At 50.6% G+C, this 12,423-nt stretch overlaps 1 protein-coding gene and 1 long non-coding RNA gene across 6 annotated transcripts in view; one reads left to right on the top strand and one right to left on the bottom strand.

Annotated features, from left to right (window-relative positions):
• SPG7 (SPG7 matrix AAA peptidase subunit, paraplegin) overlaps positions 1 to 11,286 on the bottom strand; it is a 33,619-nt gene extending 22,333 nt beyond the window's left edge. For 2 of the 5 annotated variants that reach the window (XR_547377.2, XM_008535631.2), the window contains exons 1-4: positions 10,454 to 11,286; positions 8,584 to 8,686; positions 7,030 to 7,119; positions 200 to 441 (exon numbers count right to left, since the gene is read on the bottom strand). Coding sequence is in view for 4 of the 5 variants with exons in the window: in XM_008535631.2 (XP_008533853.1) it covers positions 200 to 441; positions 7,030 to 7,119; positions 8,584 to 8,686; positions 10,454 to 10,630 (612 nt within the window). In the remaining variant the exon portion in view is untranslated. Of the gene's footprint in view, positions 1 to 199; positions 1,808 to 7,029; positions 7,120 to 7,898; positions 8,687 to 10,453 lie in introns of all 5 variants that reach the window. The other 3 variants (XM_070614024.1, XM_008535633.2, XM_070614023.1) reach the window with 3 other exon arrangements.
• LOC103561189 (uncharacterized) lies at positions 10,399 to 12,355 on the top strand. The gene is made up of 2 exons (XR_547378.2): positions 10,399 to 10,851; positions 11,286 to 12,355. It is a non-coding gene; the product is annotated as an uncharacterized lncRNA (long non-coding RNA).
• Positions 12,356 to 12,423: the final 68 nt, after the last annotated feature.

Here is a 12,423-nt window from a genome sequence, read left to right as displayed (position 1 = left end):
CTTAGAAGGCCACCATTCAAAGGCCTTCAATGAGTCCTCCTTTGAATAGAGATACTCACATCTTGTTTCAAGAAAACCGAAAAGATGACAGTCAAACAAATGGGGGGAGCAGGGGCTGCCTGGAAAGGGGTGTGCACCCGAGCCCCCAGGTCCCTCCGAGTGGCTGCACCACAGAGCCCACACCCTCACCCTCACTCACAGGCCGCCCGAACACCACGGCTCCAGGGTGCAGGTACACCTCCACCACCTCGCTCTCGGGCACCACCTGGACCCGCTGCACCTCACCCTTGGCCAGCATCTCGTGCACAAAGTCGTTCCAGGAAATGTTGCCCCCGCTGGTGCTGAGCGCATTCAGAAGGCTCATGACAACGGCGATGACGAACAAGGTGCGCAGCCGCTCACGGTACATCTGGTCCTCCCTCTCCCTGCGCCTCCGCTCCTCTGTGAGACAGCAAGCAGAGGGAGTGTTAGACATGGGCCGCAGGCCGGAGCCCGCCCTCTGCACCATACCTCCTTTCGTCGGGAAAGCTCAGCACTGAGACAGTGGCGTCTCATCTCCTATAGGATCCTGCATTTGGGCCAATTTTTCAACAAAGTGGTTCAAGACAAATACTATTCACAGCTGATCGAGGTCAGCAAGATACCAAGTACTAAGGTCCCACCTGCTTAGATAACATGAAACCATTTTTAAAGTCAAAAACTCCCCAGGACCAGCACACGATGCGGTTCGACAGTCAAGCCTTCCCTGAAAGCACAGCAGACCCAAGGCTGGTGTGAAGTCAGGCTCTCCAGGTGTGACCAGACACCACGTGGCGGCAGCAGAGCATTTGTGGCACATGTGTAAGTTATCAATAACAAAGAAATAGCTTTCACCAACACCTGCCCTCCCCCAACCCACAACCACCTATCCTGAACTTGTTATTCATCAGAATGAGTAACATTCAAATAAGTTGTATGTCATTCATCACAATAACATTTGAAAATAGTACATTTAAAAGACGTAAGATATTGTTTAGTCTATAGAAACATACTGGGGACCACTTAATTCTAGAATGTTCCCAGAATCAGTTCTTTATCAGAACCATCAGATAAATTCCCCTCAACCACCTTACTCAGTTATCAATACCCTACTTAGGATATAGACAGCGTCATGCTCAGTTCTTAGGGGATGAAAAAAAGACACAAGACTCAACCCCTGATCTTGAGACAGAAGGACACGGCCCCTGGGGGAGGTAAGTGGGCTTCAGCAGGCAGTAGACAGAGGCTGCAGTAGGGGATTAGTGCAGCAGGAATGTGCAGGAATCCCAAGAAGAACACTCAGCGTGGGCACCACAAGCAGACTCCAGGAAGGAGGGAAGTCAGGGAGAAGCGCTTAGGGAAGGGACGAGGAGCACGTGCGCCCACAGCACAGATGGAAAACAGCATCCTGAAGCTGCGCTGGGATTTAGGGACCCACCAAGGTCAGGCCACAGTCTTCCTCCCAAACCCACCTATCAGATAAGCCCCTCCTCCACTAGGGATGGAGGGCAGGTGAATTTGATTTACGTGGTGCTTTTGGCCCAGCACTTTACATGGTCTCACTAGCCCACCTCCCCTAGCAGCCCACCTCCCCCCAGCCCTTACACCCACCTGGGTGCCTCCATTTACACACCAGGAGGCCCTGGAACTACATGTGTTGCTTGCCTGTGCAGTGTGGGCCCGTCCTTCCCAACACTCCATCTAGATTTTACCAGAGCTGTTGTTAATGACGCCTCTTGAGAAAAGCACGCACAGTCCTTCACCTTTTCTGCCCAGGATGGGCCCAGACCTATCGGAGCAACCAGACCTTTAACCATTTACTCATCCTCCCCACAATCGTGTGATCCTTCGTGCACACACTCGTGGTGTGCTCGGGGGAAGGGCGAAACCCACTCACAGGAGCACAGAGGGCCCGGGACCGAGGTGGAGGCAGCCCAAAGCCTGGGGTGGGAGGTCCACACCACGCTGCCCGTGTGGTCGCTTCTCCAAGGACAAGCGTGCAGCTGGACCTCACTGTCCTTTCTGTACGGCCTGGAGATATAGTCCCCACAAACACACCACCCTCCTCTCCAACAATCACTTTAGAAGAATTCAAAAGCATTTTAAACCAGCTTAAAAACACAAAATGAAAGGAAAAAAAGGAAAACATGAGACAAAAAAATAAAGAACTAAAAAACATCTCAAAATGAAACCTACTGAGAAAGCTGTCTCAGCAATCGTTTTGAAAACATGAAGGCACATTTTAGAAAGCATCGTATCTTTTAATAGATTATAATAACATATCTAATATTTAAAACTCATATTCACAAAAGGCAATAAAGGCTACCACTTATTTTGGAAAGCAAACATGGTCGCAGGTGAGTAGCTAATTTAGAGACCATCTGTTCCAAATATTTAATTTCCAATCTTGCTTTCTAATTAACAATGTTGACAGTCACCATACCTTCCAACAGCCACAACACGCTGCCCAGAGTGAGGCTCAGTGAGCAAGACGAACATCTCCTTTCAGAGCTTTCAGTGATCACAATACCTGACTCTCAACATAAGCAGGGATACAGTTCAGACACTGAATGTGAGCGAGTCCCTGTGATCCTGGCTGGGTGGCCACAATTCAAGAGAAGTAGTTATAAATTCACGCCCAGGCGATGTGACAGCTGTGCCCTTCCTCACCACTCTGCCCATGTGCCCATCATACTCCGGCGTAAAAAAGGTTTTGAAACAATTCTATGACTCACAAGCATCTGTTCATAGAACAAGAAGCAGGCCTATGATTTTTAAAAGATACAGCTTGGTTTTAAATAAAAGACAGCTTTGTGCTTATAACAAAAATTTTTAAAAACAATAAAATGACAGCTTGGATTTGGGCTTCAATAAACACCTGTTCTGCTCTCTTCACAAAATCCATCTCTTTTCGAATAAACACCAGCCAGGCGTTCTAACACACACAGAGCTGCCGCCTTACAGGCCGCCCCCATCACCCACTGGGGCCACACACCCCATTCTGTACTGGACTCTGCAGGCTGAGGAGAAACAAGTTCCACCTAGAGTGGTCACTGCCCTGAAGCTCCGGGAGAGCTCACTGGAGTCTTAGGGTAAAATAGTTTCTGTTTTTCAATAAATCCTCCTCTGGCTTCTCAGCCAAAAATCACCCTGAGTCCTCTTCCCCAGGCACAAAGGAGACCAACAAAGCACCCCTGAGGACAGGGCCACAGAAAGAGGAGTCTGTCCCCGCAATGGACACCCAGGTACAAAGGTGTGCAAACACGCGCTTCGACAGTGCACACACACGACAAAGTGCAAATGTTAAATGAGGGCCAGGCGTGGAAGAATCCAGACACCCAGGCCTGGGAGGTACAGTGAGCTGGCCCCACACTCATTCTCAGGGGGTACAAACTGGAAATCCTTTCTGAAAGCTAATTGGCCAGGTGTATCAAGAGCAAAGAAAACATTTAGTTTCCATAACTCACTAATTCTACTTCCGAAACTTTAACCCATGAAAACCAGAGCTAAACAAACACATCTGTAGTAGTGATCACGAAATTATAAGCCCAGCCCAAAAAACAAAAAAGATAACAGTGAGGGAAGATATGGATGCACTCTTGCAGGATTGGTTAAGACAAGGAACATTTCTGAGACTAAGAGATGAAACAAGCTCTGACGCTGAGATTCTAAACAGAACATGGCACTGAGCACTCCGGGTAGGAAAGACGCCTCCTCTACCTGGAAGACCCTCTTCCTTCCCAGAAGTCCCGTGAGCATCCCTTGGGGACACCAGCGCTACTGAGCTGCCGAAACGGCCTGCCTTCTGTCCGCTGGATCGCCTGCATTTCTCCATCCAACACCAAGGTGTTTTTCCTCCTGCACACTTCTCAGACACTTATTTAGTCTCCCTACAGGAACTGCAAGCTCAGAGAGAGCTGAGGGTAGAAACAATTTCTACTGCCCGAGTCCCCAACACCATGCTGTCCCCAGAGGTGCCAGGAAATGCTGCTGCCTCCTAAGCTGTCAGACTGTCCACCCACTGGACAGCAGCCTGCAGGACCACTGGGGAATTTTGGTGCCAAAATTCCCTTTTTTGGGGGGAGGGAGGGATGTCAATTGCTGCAGTTGATCAGCCACCTAAAGACAAATAAATTACTGATGCTGATGAATCTCAAGGAAACAGCTGTGGGAGCTGTCCCAGGTTTTCACTCCCAGAAATCCTTCTTGAAGAAATTAACCCCACTGACTCCAAGTGTGAGCACGGCGAAGAAGAACTTATGAGAAATGCAGTGGTAATCCAGTTCTTTCTAACAATCCCTGTGGAGCTGAGCCTGATCCTGAGCCTGATCGCCTGCAGAGTAACTCTGAAGAGGGAGATGAGGATACTCCCTCTCAGAAAGTATTCCCACTTCTCAAGGACAAAGGAGGCACTGAACACAAAGGGCTGTTTGGAAACTCCAGCAATTGCTCCGGTGCGCCAGGAGCTGTAAGAAGGAAGTGGCTGTTCCTTCCAGAAATCACCGAGTGCAGGCCTGAGTGATTGGAGCCTGATACGCAAGGCACACGGCAACACAGCTTCGGCCACCCACCTCTTTACAGGGAGCCCTTCCTCCTCCACTTCTTTTTAATTCAGAAAGGCCTTTCCCATTTCAAAATAAGGAATATTCCCCTATGTTTTCTCCTAATTCTTTTTTTTTTTTGAGGAAGATTAGCTCTGAGCTAACATCTGCTGCCAATCCTCCTCTTCTTGCTGAGGAGGACTGGCCCTGAGCTAACATCCGTGCCCATCTTCCTCTACTTTATTTGTGGGACGCCTCCCACAGCATGGCTTGCCAAGCAGTGCCATGTCCGCACCTGGGATCCGAACCGGCGAACGCCAGGCTGCTGAAGTGGAACATGCACGCTTAACCACTGCTCCACCAGGCCAGCCCCTCTGCTAATATTTTCTAATGAATCAAGCACTCATCCTATTCCTCTAAGCCCCAAAAACCTCCCAACTCAGAGTATTTCTGAAATGAATGACACACTTGAAAACATACCACATATTTTAGAATATGAAGATATAAATGTTCAAAAACTCGGCTTTAAGTGAAAACTAAGATCACAGTCATAAGCTACAAGTTACTATTATTCAGCAGAGCACTGCTTGTCAGATGCTGGGTTTGGAGTTTTACTTTAACACCTGAGCAGACACAAGTGAGCCAGAACAAGCTCAGAGGACCCTTAACTGGGCTTTCCTTCAACAACCGAAAACTCCTCCTCTGAACCTGGTTATGGCACCTTCCAGTCAGCACAAGGCCTAGAAGCCTACGTGAAAACGGGGATTGCCAACCCTACACCCCCTAGACAACAGAGGAAGTATAATTTGCAAAGTAAATCTACATGAAAACATGTATTAAGTATGAGACCTATAACCAGTGACAAAACCATTGAAATTGTAGGCAAAATAAAGAAAAATACCTACAGTCAAAGGCCATGCAGTGAAACGGTTAAGAACACATGGAGAAAGTTCAGAAATTAGGTCAAGACAGTGACACATTAAGATTCAGAAGTCTTTTAAAGAACAGCTGGGTCCCTGGGGAGCTCTCATGGTGGTGACGACAACTGACTGACTGACAGCCACGATGGAGTCACACTGAGCCTGAAACCAGAAATGTCTATGCTGAACCAACCAATGGCCATGTCATTTCCGGGAGTTAAGACCTGTCCTTAAAGCGCTTTAAGATGGAAACTTACTGATCCTCTCAACCTCAAAGTGAAGGTGCCAAGAGTGGAAAACATAAGCTTCCGGGAAATGTAGCACCTCTCGAAAACCAGTGAGCTCTGGGGCTGAAGCTCCACGTTCACAATGGAGCCAAGCACAGTCGCCATGTCCTGAAAACATGTCTGAACTGTGACCTGGGAAAAAAGTCCTCCTACCAGTTACCCAAAGCCTGTCCCCACTCAGCTTCCGGGTGGAAGCATCCTCCAGAAAGACAGGCTGGCGAGTGGGAGTCAGTCCACGTGCTGATTTCTGGTGAGAGGCGGGCCCAGGGGCCCGGTCGACAGAGCACTTCTGAGGCTGCCTTCACCCTTACGCATCTGGGGCTCCCAGGAACTGTGCTTCTGAGCACGGTTGGCCTTTGAGCCCTCCTCCGGGCCCCCTACTCAGGTTTCCTCGAACAATACACAGCAGCCACGTCAAAATCAGGACCCAAGTACAAGGGAGCTCCTTGACAAAACAACCATTCCTCCACGCATGTCCCTCCCGAGACCAAGCACACAGCAGGCATCCCATGTCCTCGGGCATGAGAAGGGAACAGTAGCTGGGTAATTCTGAGGAAAGAATTAATTGAGAAGATATATAAATCCCTTAGTAGGGTGCTGTGCACATTGCAATCATTTATAAAGGTTAGCAATTTCCATGATTAGCTCTAAGCAGCCAGCTTTTATCTCTGAGGTCAATTCCATTCAAACTTACCTTTCTATTTCCCTCACCCTTCACACCATCATCTAATCCTAATTCCAGAGCAGAGATGAGACGCAAGATTTACAAGTGAGGTCACTGTGAACTGGGGCTGGAGGCTGGGGCAGGAATTAACTGGCACACGGTGGTCGCGTGTACAACCAGTGATCTGTCCCGCTCCTTCTTCAAGGCCACACATTGTACCACCCTCGCCTCGGGGTGCGGCTTCTCAACTGCATGGGGATGGGTTCAGCCAAGGAGTCCTGGTGCCTTCCTCTCCACCCAGAACTCAGAGTTCAGGGAAGATCCGAGATTCACCCTCTCCATGCAGAGGACAGAAACTCCACCTGCCTTCAGACATTCTAACAGACAGGGGACACAGGTGCTGATGGAAGCGTCTCCAAAATGACAGGCAGGAAGGATCCAGCAATCACACGAGAGCCTGGGGGCAGGTGTGCCCAGGGTGAGGGAGACACAAGAGCCTGGGCTTGCCCTCCCTTTGAGATGGGTCTCCTGTTGCTTAGACTAGAAGACACACATGAAGACCACCAGGGTGGCCAACATTAAAAACATCATAGACATACCTTCATCATCTTCAGGGGTCCTCCCCTTGGATTTTCCCTTGTCCTTCATCTTCTGCCTCATCCTTGAGGTGTTAAAATAATAAGTGCCACCTACAAGGAATAGGGAAAATGTTTCACAACCAAAATCTGCAACCAGGGGACGTGAAGGAGAAGAGCAGGTTCTCAAATGACCAAAGCAAACTGAAACCCACATGCAGAAGATTTAGAAGTTTGAGATAATCATTCTCAGTATGGTATTTACTAATTATAGAATAATAAACTACTTCAACTTATGAAGTTAAGCATGTTTGTAATTTAAATTAGCCAACATGAGGGAATAAAAATTAGTTATGAACATAAATCTGAGAAAGTGTCACGAGTTTGTTGGAGAATAACCCTTCAATATATACAGGCACTTGAATTTAAACAAATGAACAACACAAGTGGCTTTGGCACATGCAGCAATGGCAGTGACCCACTGCCACCATTACCAAGACAGGCCCACATTAACACTCCTCACAAAAGATTGTCTTGTCTAAGAACTGACCAAATCAGTCTAAAATGGGGTGAGGGGGCTGGCCCCGTGGCCGAGTGGTTAAGTTCGCGCACTCGGCTGCAGGCGGCCCAGTGTTTCATTGGTTCGAATCCTGGGCGTGGACATGGCACTGCTCATCAAAGCATGCTGAGGCGGCACCCCACATGCCACAGCTAGAAGGACCCACAATGAAGAATATACAACTATGTACTGGGGGGCTTTGGGGAGAAAAAGGAAAAACATAAAATCTTTAAAATAAATAAATAAATAAAATAAAGTGGGGGGAAACGTCTCACAACCATGACGGCACCACACCTTTCTTCACAGACACTAACAGAACCACACATGAGACTACCTGGACAGCCACCACACAGGATCAGGCTGTCTGGAGGGTGGAGTGTGTGCCACTGGGTGCACGTGTAGATTTAAATGAGAAAACATAGCAGATGTGCACGCTGCCACCAAGTCAGAGCTGTCTCTGACCACATGTGGGCACCAGGCTGCTGAATGCACATTAGGAGTCGGAAGATTTTATTTTTTCCGTGTTCCAACTGAATAAAGGAGGGAGTAAAATTACAGGCGTCAATCCTCCAGGTGCTTTGACCTCAGGTCAAGAGACAGCAGGATGTCAGTGTCTCATTAGATGGTGCAACTCTACTGCGCGCACAAATTCTGTGTAGGCCGTTGTTGATCACCTTCTGGATGGAAAACACACAGAGCCACTTTGTGGATCTCTACTGAGCATTCTTGGAGACAGCTAGAGAACATGAAAAATCTTCTTCAAGCAACCCAATTACTGCTATACACCGGAATTGAAAAAAAAGATGACTCAAAAATAAGCAAAAATGGCCTGTTCAGACCTCAGATGATCTTCCTTTTCATGAACTTCCTTCAGAGCTTCTAACGGCTCACAATAAACAAAGGCCAAATGTCCTTACAGCGATTTTTGGTATCTTGTCAATGTCAAACCAGCGACGTTATCCTCATTTATTCACAAATGCCACAGGCTCTGTCACTTCTGTCTTTCCAAAGATACACACCTAACAGTTTCCAGAGTCTGACTGGATTCTGGACTAGATGCTGTTTCAACAGAAATCCACTGATCCCTTCAAAGGTGGGGGTGAGCAGTCGCAACCGCAAACTCTGAAAAAAAGGAGAGCGAGGCTCAGTCACGCCAACACTGCAGCACACAAACGATGTGCACTAGTTCCCCACTGCAAATGCTTTTCTCAAAGTCCAGATATATTTATTTGTAATGTTTACCTTGCCCTGAAATGTGAAGTTATAGTCTCAGCATTTATTTCAAAGTTTTAACATAACATCAAAAAAAAAAAGAAAAAAAAATCAAAACGTCAAAAGTGAGCAAGTCAAAGAAACGCTGAACTAAAGGCACAGAGCACTGGCTGTCATTCTGTGCCCTGGAGCTCACAACTCTCCTGCAGGACACAAGGAGCAGACCAGCTAGCAGAGGCTGCAGTGACTCCTAGACCCTTTGCTCCTTCTAGAACATTTCAGGTACTATAGCAGATTACTAGTCTATATTTCTAAAGTTCTATTTTCAGGGGCCAGCCCAGCGGTGCAGGGGTTAAGTTCGCACGTTCCACTTCAGTGGCCCGGGGTTTGCTGGTTTAGATCCTGGGCACGAACCTACGCACCTCTTATCAAGCCACGCTGTGGGAGGCATCCCACACATAATATAGCGGAAGATGGGCACAGACGTTGGCTCAGTGACAGTCTTCCTCGGCAAAAAGAGGAGGATTAGCGGTGGATGTTAGCTCAGGGCCAATCTTCCTCAAAAAACATAAAGTTCTGTTTTCAAGATGAGCATTTTCTCACTTGAATGTGTTTAAGATCAACAGTCTAATTTTTTCTATCTCTGTGTCGGTAGTTTCTTCATCCGTTTTATTTATTTACTTATTCTTAATTTTGTCCTTAACTCACCCCTGCTGGGCTCCTGCTATGGAGAAATCCAACAGCTTGCACAATGCTATTTGGTAAGGAGCACCTCACGTGCAATTTCCTGTTAGCAACAGGGTGAAAATTCCTGGTCTCTACAATCATTGTCCCATTTAATTAATACTACTATTCTTGGCTCAGCAACTACCAGCAGTCACATAAGGAGGGGCCACAGAGTGTGGACTGGGCCCAATAAACGAGTAACATCAGCGTCAGATACAGCAAAAAGAAAAATGTCATTCTCAAAGTCAGCCCCAAACACGGTTTAAACCAGGTTACTTTAGTTTATTACTGTTATAGCCATTGATGAAGTAATCTGCTTAGATTTCCAAAGAATGTGTGAACTGCCTACTGCAGCCCTTACGTTCACAGGATACGCCTAAAATCCGACTAAAGATTATAAACTATAATTTTCCTTCTCAAGAGAACTAAAAAGCCAAAAGAAAAGTAATATACCGACAGTCGCCCTCAGGTTCAGAGTGCCCAGTAACCCAGAACACGATTATAATTCAAACTGTTTCTCAAGTTACGGTAAAATAGAACAACAATAATGGACGACGACCGAAAACGTGCGGGATGAGCTCTAAGAGAGGGCTGAAAGGAAGCAACCGAAAAGCCCAGGACGCCGGGTCTGCGCTCAGGGCGGGCGTGGACCCGGGCCGCGCTGCACGGCCCTGCGCCGGCCGCTCGCCAGGCCAGGAGGCAGCCTGACGAGCCTGCCCGGACGAGCCGGGCCCAACAGTTCTCCGCCGGAACCGGGCGGCACTAGCGAGGCTCGACGTGAAACGCCAGGAAGACAGGTCGAAACACCACCACACGAAATCGGGCCGGAAACCAGGCTGCGCCTGGGCGGGAGCTCGCCCGGCTCACACCTGCGGCCGCCGAGGCCCACCGACCGCGAGTCGGGCGGGGCGCGCGGCCCCGGCCCCGGCCCGGGCCAGGCCCGGGGGTTACCTGCAGGGCTCGGCCTCCAGCCCCGGCGAGGCCCATCGGAGGCCTGTGGACGAAGTACGCCCACCTCCTCCCAGCCCCGGCGGAGAGGCCTGGGCTCCAGCCCGAGCAGGGGCCCCGCAGGGCACCCGGGCCCGGACCCTGACGGAGGGCCCGCCGCAGCAGCAACACAGCCGCCATGTTGGCCGGGAGGCGGCGCCTACGCGGCCGGGCCTCCCCAGGCGCCTGCGTGTTCCGGGCCTCCTCAAGCGCCTGCGCTGCCGGGGCTCTTGCGTCATCCGGGCCGCCTCAGCGCCTGCGCGATCGGCCCCGCCCAGGCTCTGGTCCCTGCGACCAGCTTCCGGAGCCGCGCCGCCAATTCGCTCCCCTAGTCCTGCTGGGGTTCCCAGCGGCTTACGAAGGTGCCGTCCCGTGCTGCGCGCCGCGACTAGAGCTGCAGCCTTGCGGGCCCGGGAGGGAGGGTGTCGGGACCCCGCGCCGGGCTGCCCTCCAGCTCTGGGGAGGACTCGGCCGGAGGCGGGGTCACGGGGCAGAGCCGGGAGCTCGAGGGGAGCGGGCGCCGGACCCCGGCCTGGACCCCCGACCCGGCCCTAACGCCGACTCCGACCCCGCATCGCAACCCCGGCCCGGCCTGGTCTTGGCGGCAGTGAGGCCGCAGGCCTGTCCGCGTGCCCGCGGTCGGTGGTCCGTGCACGGGGTCAGACGGTCGGAGGGCCGAGGGCCGAGGGCCGGAGCGGCACCGAGCTCAGGGGCCGCCGAGGGCTGGAAGGGCGGGCCGGGTGGACGTGTGACAGACGCTTATTTCTGTGTTTTTCTGTTTTCCCCGAATCCCCAGCGGCGAGTGACCGTAACAGTGAGCGGTCCTGCCGAGAGCGCCCCGGTGCCCGGCTCCGTCCGAACACTCATGTCATATTCACTCTGCGAAGTAAACGTCTTTAAAAACTGCGTTACCGGCGACGAAACAGACTCGGGAAAGGGAGACTCGCCTGTCCAAAGTCGCGGCTAAGGAGCGAGGACCGCGTTTCAGGGCCGGTCTGACTGGTTCCCGGCCCGCGCCCCCGCCATGCGCTGCTGCAACAGTCACCTGGTGACGCTGCAGCCCTCCCCGCCCTCCCCTGAAACCAGAGAGGGCTGGGGACACTTTTTAAACGAAGTGTCCTGATTACTGGTCCTCAGCTCTCGGGCAGCGGTGCCTTTGTGAGGTCCTTATTTGTGGATGGTTCGTGGAGGGAGCAGCCCTAAGCCGGGGCCAGGCGAACTACACGGCTGAACTGCCTTGTCGTCCTGCAGTCTTCCTTCACAGTCAGTTCGTCCTCCCCAGCTCCTCCTCCAGGATTTTTTCTGTCGCTGGTTAGATTGTCCCGCCCACTTTCTGCCTTCCGGCTGGCTGTGTCCTGCCCTCACTCTCCCCAGACCGGTCCCGTGACTGTGACTGTAGGCAAACTTCCCTGTGGTTTCTTGCACCCTCTAGAAGCTTGTGCAACACCACCCTGACAGGAAGGGACCAGGCCCCTCGCCCTCACCCCTGTTCCCTCATCACTCTGCTCAGAGGGTTTGTGACTCAAAGCCTCTAGCACACTTGCATGTTTTGGAGAAGAGTACAAGATGCAATCCTCTAACTATTGTTTGAGATAAAATTGTTATTGTGGTCGAACCTCTTTGCCCGGCCATTCAGTTGGAAACAGTGCAGGGTGAATGACAAGCCTCTGGGGAAGGAACCCTGGCTTCTGTCCTTCTCAGCCTATGACCTTGAGCAAGTCATGACCTTCTCCCAGCCTCAACTTTCTCATCAGCAAAATGGGGATAACAATTATCTGCAAAATGAGGCTAATGTCAGCTTTGGCTTTCCCATAGGGTTGTTGTAAAGATAAAATGCAATAAAAGTATGTGAGAGCAACTTGTCAACTGGGAAGCCAGCCCTTCATATCTGTGAGTTATTCCTAGGATGTTGTGGGAAATGAGGTTTTGGGAAA

The sequence above is a fragment of the Equus przewalskii genome, chromosome 3, assembly GCF_037783145.1.
Source record: "Equus przewalskii isolate Varuska chromosome 3, EquPr2, whole genome shotgun sequence".
NCBI lineage: Eukaryota > Metazoa > Chordata > Mammalia > Perissodactyla > Equidae > Equus > Equus przewalskii.
Note: the sequence above shows the minus strand (reverse complement) of the source record. Positions and strands in the feature narration are given on the sequence as shown.